The 10,604-nt window shown below is 60.1% G+C and overlaps 2 protein-coding genes across 2 annotated transcripts in view; one reads left to right on the forward strand and one right to left on the reverse strand.

Moving 5' to 3' along the window:
• Window positions 1-8,299, forward strand: part of Ccdc63 (coiled-coil domain containing 63) — a 14,063-nt gene extending 5,764 nt beyond the window's left edge. Inside the window, exons 4-8 of the mRNA XM_013023089.1 lie at window positions 1,519-1,739; window positions 4,608-4,682; window positions 6,357-6,549; window positions 7,045-7,242; window positions 8,163-8,299. Coding sequence (XP_012878543.1) covers window positions 1,519-1,739; window positions 4,608-4,682; window positions 6,357-6,549; window positions 7,045-7,242; window positions 8,163-8,299 — 824 coding nt within the window. The remainder of the gene's footprint in view (window positions 1-1,518; window positions 1,740-4,607; window positions 4,683-6,356; window positions 6,550-7,044; window positions 7,243-8,162) is intronic.
• Window positions 8,300-9,255: 956 nt separating this feature from the next.
• Myl2 (myosin, light chain 2, regulatory, cardiac, slow) lies at window positions 9,256-10,419 on the reverse strand. The gene is made up of 5 exons (XM_013023108.1): window positions 10,342-10,419; window positions 10,140-10,244; window positions 9,961-10,039; window positions 9,836-9,884; window positions 9,256-9,451 (listed from the first exon to the last, which is right to left on the reverse strand). The coding sequence occupies exons 1-5, from the start codon at window positions 10,403-10,405 to the stop codon at window positions 9,353-9,355; spliced, it is 396 nt and encodes a 131-aa protein (XP_012878562.1). The 5' UTR covers window positions 10,406-10,419; the 3' UTR covers window positions 9,256-9,352.
• Between the last annotated feature and the right edge of the window lie 185 nt (window positions 10,420-10,604).

Genomic DNA, 10,604 nt, shown 5'->3' on the forward strand with positions numbered 1-10,604 from the left:
GCTCTTCAGCTCAAGGCTAGCGCTCTACCACTTGAGCCACAGCGCCACTTCCGGCTTTTTTCTTTTTGCTTATGTGGTGCTGAGGAATCGAACCCAGGGTCTCAGGCATGCAAGGCAAGCGCTCTACCACTGAGCCATCTTCCCAGCCCCAGTCCGTGAGATTCTTATTTCTAATTTGCCACCAAAAAAAACAGAAGTGGAGCTGTGGGTAGAGCACCAGCCTCTAGCAAAAAAGCTTAGGCACAGCGCCCAGGCTTTGAGTTCAAGCCCCACAGCCACCAAAAATAACAAACCTTGTGCATGCTTTGCATTTTATCCATTCTACCACTGAGCCACGCTTCAGAACTCTATGAGGATTTTTTTGTTTTTGTTTTTGGTTGGTTATGGGGCTTGAACGTGGGACCTGTTGTGCTGTCCCTGAGTTTCTTTCACTCAAGCCGAGCGCTCTACCACTTGAGCCACAACTCCATTTCTGGTTTTCTGGTGGTTTACTGGAGATAAGAATCCCTCAGACTTTTCTGCCCGGGCTGGATTTGAACCATGATCCTCAGATCTCAGCCTCCTGAGTAGCTAGGCTTACAGGCTTGAGCCACCAGCGCTGATTCTTTGGGTTTCTTTCGCCTTTTCTTGTCTTCTCACTTGGGACTGCATCGCTACAAGTGTTTCTGAGAAACCTTATGTTTTCCCCACAAAAATTAACAAAGAAACGACCAACGCTTTTATAGCTTTTGGACCCTCTGTCAGTCCATCTAACCATCCACCCACTCACTCATCCACCGGCTCAACCATAGGTCCACCCGTCCTTCCTCCTGCCAGCCACCCCTCAGCCTCCCCTGCCTGTTGTCAGTGCTCGTCACGTGTGGTTTCCGTATGGCCTATAGACCACAAGGTGGGCATCCCATGAAGAGCCCAGTGTGGTGCTGAGAACCTGTGACACATGTAAAGGGGGTTCCATGGCTATGCCTAGAAGGACCTAGAACGTTCCTTCTGATGGCCCTGTGGTGGTCAAGTCAAAGAGAACGAGACTGGGTTTAGAAGAACCTGGGTGACCTCAGGTTTCTAGGCTAGAGAGAGAACAAGGAGAACTTTCTGGTTGGGATGTCTTGCACTGGCCGAGCGCTGAGCCTTCTTCAGAACTGTGTTCCCTGCACCTTCCTCAGCCGTGCGCACTGCCCTGTCCTGACCACTGTCCCCAACCACAGCCACACAGCTAAGGCCACACCCCAGCACCCAGCGTGCCTTCGGGCCACCATGGTCAGAGGAAGATTTCCTCCTTTCTGTCCTTGTCCCGGGCCCTCTGCGGGCAGAGACCTGGTGCCTACCTAGCCCAGCCCGGTGCCTGGCGCACAGGAGCTGTGGAGTTGGGTCTCGGTAAAGCAGAAAAACCTGATCTGGGAAAATCCAGCTTCAGCCCAGGCTGGGCCATCAGGCAGCAGGGGGCACCTGCCGCCTCTTTGCCCCGCCCATGCCCCGCCAGTCCACCCTGTCCACGTCCACGCCGCTCTCTGACCTTCGCAGCTCTCAAGATCAGGAAGCACGGCAAGCAGAGCAAGGGCGAGAGCTTCGAGAGCTACGAGGTGGCGCACCTGCGCCTGCTCAAGTTCACCTCGAATGGAGACCTCAACCAGCTCATCGAGGACTTCATGGCCAAGGAGGAGAAGAACTTCGCTCGGTTCACTTACCTCACGGAGCTCAACAATGACATGGAGATGGTGCAGAAGAAGACGCAGCAGATCCAGGTGGGCCCAGCGATGGCTGTTTGTATTTTGAAAGGGTGGTAAGGATGGCTGTTTGTATTTTGAAAGGGTGGTAAGGGGAAGAACCACCACAAGATGAGAAATGTATAAGAGAAGCACGTGAAGCCTCCATGTCTGCTCCCTGGTGGCCGTCCTCCTGGTGTGTGAGAGCAGAGCAAGGGCCCTCACAAGTCCTGCAAGAAACAAACCTGCTAGCCTTTGTGCAGCCCATAATTTCTCGACGTAACTCCTTAGTCCCCAGGACGTAAACAGTCCTTAGTGCCATGCCTCAGCCCTCCCATATTCAGCCTGGGTCTTGTGGCCACTGAGATCTCAGTGGACCCCCTCCCCGCCCCACCCGCCCCTGCACTGTCCTGGCTTTCCTGTTTGCCTCCTGGTGTCCCATGACCGCACACAGATGTCGCCTCACTCCCCCATCTCCTGTGTGCACACAGGATGTTTAAGTTTACTTCCCTAAGTACAGTGAGCTCATTTTAATAAGTATCAGGAAGGCCAATGTGAATGCCGAGAGCCAGGGAGGGAGTGGCGTCTCTCACTGAAGGTGACAGGCATCATAAGAAGGCGTGGACGTGGCCCACAGCATGACAGAACCAACAGGTAGATTTAGAGAAAAACCATTGATGGGCAACAAGCAATAGCAATTGCCAGGTGGAAAGTAAGTACTGCCTTCTCCCACCTGCCAGTCTCCAGACTGTGCCTCCCATTGGCTGTGTTTCAGCAGAAGCCAGACACAAGGCAGCTCCCCATTGGCTGGACCAAATATGGAAGCTGGCATCTATTGGCCGTTTGTGCTGGAGTCCACAGCATGGGAGCCAATAAGGGCAGCCCAAAGCAAGGTGGGCGGGCAGCGGTGGATTGGGTAATGATTTGGGCGTGGCCTCCAGGGACCCTCCCGCTGCTCTTCACTGCCTGCAGGACAGGCACCTGGGCGCGTCTCCTGTGCACCCAGACAGGACTGGCCTGGACCTTCCACTGACCTTGAGCGGCCTCTGACCTCCCCTCCCTGAGCCCCGCAGCCTGTGTCCACCATGAGGACATTGAGGTTCCCAGTGGCCTCCACTGCCAGGCTAAACGCAGCATGGGGAGAGTGAAGGGAAGGAAGTATGGCAGAGAGAGCTGGAGGCTGTGGAAGGTGGCACCTCAAGTCACCCTCCGCCATCTTCACGGCACACAGTAGAGGGGAAGTAGGGGCCGGGGCAAAGGTGTGCAGAGTTGGAGGGTCCCAGCACAGGACGGCCTGGCTGGTCACCTCGCTCTGGTTGGTGGGGTCCCTGAGATGTTGTCATGGCCGTCATCACTCGAGGGGAGCAGTCCCGTTTCTGGGGGGCGCGGGCCCCGTCGAGGTAGCCTGCACACTGCAGGGCCTCATTTGGGGTAACCTGGTCTCAGGGCACCGCTGATCCTGAGGGGCAAGGTCAGTCCCCGTCACAGAGACGCCAGGGCGTTCCTGAGGCCCAAGGGCATTGCAAAGTGCAGTGGAGAGGACAGCTCCGCACACACATGAAACAGAGGCCACAATACAGAGGCCCCAAAACAGAGGCCCAGATGCTAGGCTCCTCCTGCCCCTGGTTAACCAGGGAGTTGGAAAAACTATTTATTAAAACTGACAACATCTGTCTCTAGGCTGAGGACCCCAGGATTAATCTTTAAACTTGGGGTACTCACTAAGATCACCCCATAAGAACGTCTGGTCTGCAGGGCCGAGGTCACCGGGGAGCGGGAAGTCTTCATTACAGTGTTTTCTCCCCAAGGTCTCGCCATGGCCTCCCCGTGTCGGGCCCCCTCTGTGTTCTGTGGCTCCTGGCTGGCCGATACCCTTGACAGGCACCAGCAGACGGAGGAGGGGTGGGGTGGAATGGGGTACGAGCGTCGATTCTCTCTGCTCAGAGTAAGGCTCAGGTTTGAAAGGATTGTTTGCAGTTTAAAAGCCTGGACTAGGCATGTGGCTCAGTGGTAGAGCACTTGCCTAGCATGCATGAAGCCCTGGGTTTGATTCCTCAGCACCACATACACAGAAAAAGCTGGAAGTGGTGCTGTGGCTCAAATGGTAGAGTGCTAGCCTTGAGCAAAAGAAGCCCAGGATCAGTGTCCAGGCCCTGAGTTCAAGTCCCAGGACAGGCAAAAACTAATTAATTAAAAGCCTGCAGGGTTCTAACACTGGCTTTACCTTAGTATTCACAAGTATCAAGACATCAGGTGTTCCACGGGAAAATCAGACCTTGTGTCCTCCCACAGAACATCAGACCCCACAGCATCTCATGTTCCTGGTGGGCCATGAGGTTCTCTGGAGGAGTGGGGCTCCAAGTTCACCCCAAACTCCTAAGTTTGATTCTCTCCCAGGTCCCCTTGGCCACCTCAGGCCAAGGCGCTGAGCCTCTGTCCTCTGGTGGCCATGTGCAGCATTGCAGGATGTGTGGACCTGGCGGGAAGACCACAGACCCCACCAGGCCTCATGGTGGCAGGGGCCACAGGAATTGGGGGGTGAGGACACAGCAGGTCCCCAGACTGAGCAGTACCCACAGTCTTAGGGCAGGCAGAAGGTTAGAAAGTCCTACCAACCGTCTCATTCTAGACAGTCACCACACACAGTGCCAGCACCCCTTTTCATAAAGAAGCGCAGGAGCTCCGCGGGCCCAGCAAGGACCAGGGTCCTGGGGCTGCTCAAAAGGGCCCTGTGGCCGCAGCGGGTGTCAGGTGGTTGTCAGTTGGTGAGGTGTAGGCAGCGTGTCTGTCAGGCCAGGTGTCAGGTAGGGTGGGGGGGGAGGGTCTGGCGGGCAGGGTGTCAGGTGGGGTGTTGGGGGATGGGGAAGGAGCACTCTGTTTCTCACCCTGAGATTCTCTCCGGGGTAGGACGCCATCATCCAACTGCGGTCTCAGCAACAGATAGACCAGGATGACAGCCAGCTGGCGCTGAAGCAGATGGAGGTGAGCTGGGTCTCTCTGTCCACCTGCCTGCCTGCCGGCCTGCCTGCCTGCCGGCCTGCCTGCCTGCCTGCCTGTCTGTCTGTCTGCCTGTCTGCCTGTTTGCCTGTCTGCCCACCTGCCTGTCTGCCTGTCTGTCTACCTATCTGCCTGCCTGTCTACCTGCCTGTCCATCTACCTGTCTGCCTGCTTGCCTGCCTGTCCGTCTGTCTACTTGTCTGTCTGCCTGCCTACCTGTCTGCCTGTGTGCCCATCTGTCTGCCTGCCTGTCTGGATGTCCGCCTGTCTGCCTGTCTGTCTGCCTGCCTGTCTGTCTGTCCGCCTGTCTGCCTGCCTGTCTGTCTGTCTGCTTTGCCTATCTTATCTACCTGTCTGCCTGTCTGCCTGCTTGCTTGCCTGCCTGCCTGTCTGCCTGACTACTGTTTGCATGTTTGCATGTCTGCCTGCCTGCCTGCCTGTCTGCCTGCCTGTCTGTCTGCCTGCCTGCCTGCCTGTCTGCCTGCCTGTCTGCCCACCTGCCTGCCTGTCTGTCTGCCTGCCTGCCTGCCTGCCTGCCTGCCTGTCTGCCCACCTGCCTGCCTGTCTGTCTGCCTTTCTGCCCGCCTGTCTGTCTGTCTGCATACCTGTCTGTTTGCATATCTGCCTGCCTGCCTGTCTACCTGTCTGCCTGCCTGTCTACCTATCTGCCTGTCTGTATGTCTACCTGTCTGCCTGCCTGTCTATCTCTCTGCCTGCCTGTCGGCCTGTCTGTCTGTCTGCCCGCCTGTCTGCCCCCCCACCCGTCTGTCTGCCTGCCTGCATGTCTGTCTGTGGGTCTGGCTGCCCCATCCCCTGCCAACAGCCTCTACTGCATCACAGTGGGGCTGCAGTGCCACCTCTATCTGGCCACAAGGGGGCAGCAGAACACCACAGCCAGCTGGTCAGGAACTAGAATTTCCCACAGGCCTCATGGGCTCAGCTCACAGGGGCCCCTCTCCCTGCCCCCATCTCCATGCTGGGGCAGCTGCCCTGGGTTGGGGTGGAAGACTCAGGGGGGACTCAGCCCCCTGCCTGGGGACCCCTGGGGCTCAGCACTGCCATGGGGTGGGGCCTCCTTCCAAGTGCCACAAATACTCGGTGGACTTTGTCTTTGCTTTGTATTTCTGTGATGTGTGCGCCGGGCCTGCGGCTTGAACTCACGGCCTAGGTGCTGTCCCTGAGCTTTCCCACTCAGCGCTGGTGCTCTAGCATGTGAGCTGCTGCTCCACTTCCAGATTATGATGATGATGATGATGATGATCGCCAGTCCTGGAGCCTGAACTCAGGGCCTGGGCGCTGTCCCTGAGCTTCTTTTGCTCAAGGCTCACACTCTACCACTTGAGCCACAGCGCCACTTCCAGCGTTTTCTGTTCATGTGGCACTGGGGAATCGAACCCAGGACTTCATGCATGCTCGGCAAGCGCTCTCCCACCGGTGCTTGTGGGTTTGAACCCGGGTCATGGTGTGTACCGTTTGAGCCACACCTCAACGCAGGAGAATCCCTTTTTCTTCCCACCCTGCACCCCACTCCCTGGGCCCCCAAGGGGGACCTGCTTCCCAAGTAAAAGGCATTGAGTGTTGCTGCAGCTTGGGGTGCTGGAGCCCCTGGTGGGGACCCCCTCTCCTCCCGGCTGACCAGGCGGGACCCGTGACCCGCAGGAGAAGGTGAAGGTAGCCACGGAGAAGGCGGAGCTGTGCGAGGCCCGGCAAGGGGAGCTGAGCGGCATGCTGAGCCAACTCAAGGGCTCCCTGGAGAAGCTCTTCCAGAGGATTGGCTGCGACAACACCGAGATCCAGGGCCATCTGGGCGAGAGGGGCACCATCTCCGACCTCAACCTCCCCAAGTACTTAGGTGAGCCCCTCCAGGCCCAGCACCCCACTGCCAGCCACCGGAACGGAGGACGGGGTGGGGGTGGGGGCGTGGGGCAGGCCTGGGTTCAAATCTGGGCACAGTAGCTCACGTCTGTAATCCCGGCTACCCAGGACACTGAGACAACCAAGTGTTATTTATGGCTTGAAGCCAGCCCAGGCAGACAAAGTCCCGGAGACTCCCCTTTCCAACTAACCAGTAAAAAGCTGGGCTGCAGGTGTGGCTCAGGTGGTAGAGTGTCAGTTGTGTCAGCAAGTTGGACAAGTAAGAGGCCCTGAGTTCAAATGCTGATCCTGACCAAAAACCCCAGAAAGCTTTAGAAAAATCGACAGCACAGGTCGCGCCTGGCGGTGGTGGAGGGAGAAGCGTGGGGATCTTGTAGGCCAAGGCCTGGGGTGGGATGGGGCGTGGGCCTGTGTGTCCCCCACGCGTCCCCCGCCCGTGTTGCTTCTCCCCAGCGGACCGCTCTTCCCGCAGCCATGATAGAGAAGAGAACCAACGAGCTGCTGCTGCTGGAGGCGCAGCGGCGGGCGAAGTACGCCCCGAGGGCAGACGTCCCCGGGGGCTTCGTGAACCCCTTCTGGGGTGGCTCGGCACTGCTCAAGCCCCCCGAGCCCGTGAAGGTGACCCCCCCGGCGATGGGCTTCGACCCCTTCATAGAGAAGCTGGACGAAGGTGAGCTGCTCCTCCTTGCCACCCAGGTGGGCTGCTGGGTCTCGATCCCGCAGCACACCGGGCCTCAGTTTCCCCTCTTGCTGTGCAGGCAGTGTCCTCCAGCACAGTCTCTGACTGGTGGTGGTGGTGGCCTGGGGACTGATGATGGGGGGCACAGGTCCCCGGGGGGGTGTGAAACTCCCTCTCCCCCTCGTGAGCAAGTCAGATGACAGGTGCGGTGGCGCAGCCTGGCATCCCAGCTACTCGGGAGGCGGAGATCTGGAGGATCGCAGTTCAATGCCAATCCTGGGCCAAAAAAACAGTCTTGAGAGGCTCTTATCTCCAATGAACTTCAGCAAAACACCAGACTGGGGCATGGCTCAAGTGGTAGAGAGCCAGCTGTGAGCAAGCAAGCCAAGCCGTCACCCCAGGCCCTGGAGCCTCTCTTCCTCCGTCCTGTGAGCCCTCCTCCTGCTCCTCTGGGTGCCCAGCCTGCACCTTGCCCTGCTTGTGACCCCTAAGCCCAGAATGGAAGCTGTTCAGTTGTGACCCTGAGGTTCAAGGCCAGCCGTGCTCTTTTCAGGGGAGGGAGTCAGATGTGGCCACTTGTGGCTTGAAGGAGATCCTTCCAAAAAGCTTCTCAGGGGTCAGAGAGGCAGCAGAGGACCCCAACCAGGAACAAGAGACACGACGCCCCCCCATGGTGGGCCACGATAGTCGCCTTCACCCATGCAATGTACCTGGTGGAGTTTTATGCAGCCACTAAAAAGGATGCCCGGGTCAAATGTGCTCTGTGGGAGCATCACGGTGTCCGGACCCAGGGCCGGCCAACCTGGCAGGCCAGGCCCTGGCAGATGCGGCTGGGCAGCCTGTGCCGGGGGCGGGGGGGGGGGGCAGCTCCGGTGCTCACTTGCGCCATCCCGGCCCACCCCGCCCTGCAGTGGATCGGCCGCTGGAGCACAGCGCGCTGCGGCAGCTGGTGCTGGAGAGTGGCTTCAGCATGCGGGACAGCAGCAGCAGCCGCGAGGGCCGGCGGGACACGCGGGACCACGACAAGGCCAAGAAGGGGGGCCTCTGAGGCTGGGAATAAACACTCGGTCCACCCACCCCGTCCTTCTCCTCCTTCCTGTGCCCTCGAGCCTGGGAGCTGTCCCTGAGCTTTTGTATTCAAAGCTGGCGCTCTACCATTTGAGCCACAGCACCACCTCTGGCTTTTTGCTGGGTCTTTGGAGCTAAGAGTTTCGCCAGCTTTCCTGCCCGGCCTCCTGAGTTGCTGGGATGCCAGGCGTGAGCCACCAGCGCCCACCCCACGGTGTTGTCACGCGCTCCGTGTGCAGTCACGTGGGAGCAGGTGGCCATGGCGGGGCGGGGGGAGGGTGCTCTGGCACCGGCTCCTTCCGGCTGCGCCCCAACCTTGGGTTTGGGGTCCTCTGACCCTGTCCCCCTCCCTGCTTGCTCTTTGGGGTGTCGCCTCCCCAGCTCCTGCACAAGGGGAGTGGCGCTGTCCAGGCTCAGGGCCCAAGGGCAGCTCTGACGCCAAGGTGCCCCTCCCCCCCATGGCCACGTGGACAGAAGACAGGAGCCGCTGGGGCTGCGGGCACCCCCTGAACCCAGGCAGAACTGGGGAGTCGCCCCCCGGATGGTGCAGCGCCCCCAACCCGCAGGCTAGCCCTTGCTTTCCTTGGGATCTTGCCGTTGTAGCCGGCTCGGGTCAGAGTGGATTGGAGCCAAGGCCCGACCCAGCTTTACACACGCACACGCGCACGTACAGCACCTGCTTTCCCTAAATTGTGCTTCAGGGGTTCAGCGTTTGCTTAGTGAGCATGCAGCATTTGCGGGAGGGTCCCCTCCTCACCCCGAGCCCCAGAAGGGGGAGACGAAAACTACGAGGAGGCCAGCCGTCCTGTTAAACGGGGCCCTTGTTGGAAAGCGCCCCGCGTGGAGCAAGGGCCTCTCGCTAGTGAAGAGTCCTGGGGACTCAACGCCGCGCCTGAGAGCCGCACAGGAAGCCGCGAAGGCTGAAGGCCGCGCACGGACCACCGTGTTTATTTGCATCAGCCCCGCCTGCGCAGGGTGAGGGTGCAGAGGGCGGGTGGGGGCTGGGTTACGGGGGCATGGGGGGGGCGCGGGCTCAGTCCTTCTCCTCGCCGTGGGTGATGATGTGGACCAGGTTCTTGTAGTCCAGGTTGCCCGTCACGTCGGGGGGGAAGGCGGCGAACATCTGGTCGATCTGCGGAGGGAGGCGCAGGGGGCTGTGGCCCAGGCTGGGGGGGGCGGCTTGGCCTGCTGCGGGCACCCCCCCTCCCTCTCCTGGCTTATAGGAGCCTCCAAGGACTCTGCCTGGACACAGGGAAACTGAGGCACGGCAAGGGGAGCATGTGCAGTTAAGGTCTGGTGGGAGGTGGGGGCGGCTTTTACCTGAGCCCCTGCGGGCCATGGGGGTGTTTTCCATGGACACCAGGGGCATTCGTCCCACTCCCTGCCCTGCAGCTCCTGCCTCGGTGCCCAGGGGGACTTTGGGGCCTCCCCACCACCCCCGTCCGGTCAACCACTGACTTCACTTCCTAGCCTCAGTTTCCCCGTGTGTGAGCCCTGGCAGGCACCGGCCTCATACCTCCTCCTTGGAGAACCTCTCGGCCTGCGTGGTCAGCATCTCCCGGACGCTGGGGGGAAAAGAGGGGGCTGTAATCAGTGTAGGGGGGGCGGGAAAGTGGGGCTCCCAGCCCCCCAGCCACTCACTAGTCGGCCTTCAGCACCCCCTTGCCCTCGGGGTCGAACACCTTGAACGCGTTGAGGATGGTCTCCTCGGGGTCTGCCCCTGGATGGGAGGGGGGTCACGGGTCTGGGGGGCCGGGGCCAGGGCTCCCCAAGGCGCAGAGGCCTCAGCCCGCGGCCATGCCCCCAGCCCCCCACCTTACCCTTGAGCTTCTCCCCGAACATGGTGAGGAACACGGTGAAGTTGATGGGGCCGGGCGCCTCCTTGATCATGTCATCTATCTCCTCGTTCTTCACGTTCACGCGGCCTGCGGGAGGGGAGGGGAGAGGAGGGAAGGGGAGGTGGCTGGGACCCAGCTCTGCCCCCACGCAGCCCCCCCCCACAGAAAGACGGACGGGACCCACCCAGGGCGGCGAACGTGTCCCTCAGGTCGTTCTTGTCGATGAAGCCGTCCCGGTTCTGGTCCATGATGGTGAAGGCCTGTTGTGGGGGGGGGGGGTCACTGTCCAGCCCGAGGCCTGGGGGCCGAGGACCCAGACTGGGCTGTTCTGGACTCTTCCAGAGCACGTTGGGATATTGGAAGGAGTGTAGTGGCTCATGCCTGTAATCTCTGCCCCTGGCACTGTGGCTGGGAGACGCAGTGGGGTGACTGAGAAGCCAGGGCTGG

This window comes from Dipodomys ordii, unplaced genomic scaffold (assembly GCF_000151885.1).
Source record: "Dipodomys ordii isolate 6190 unplaced genomic scaffold, Dord_2.0 Scaffold66, whole genome shotgun sequence".
Classification (NCBI taxonomy): domain Eukaryota; kingdom Metazoa; phylum Chordata; class Mammalia; order Rodentia; family Heteromyidae; genus Dipodomys; species Dipodomys ordii.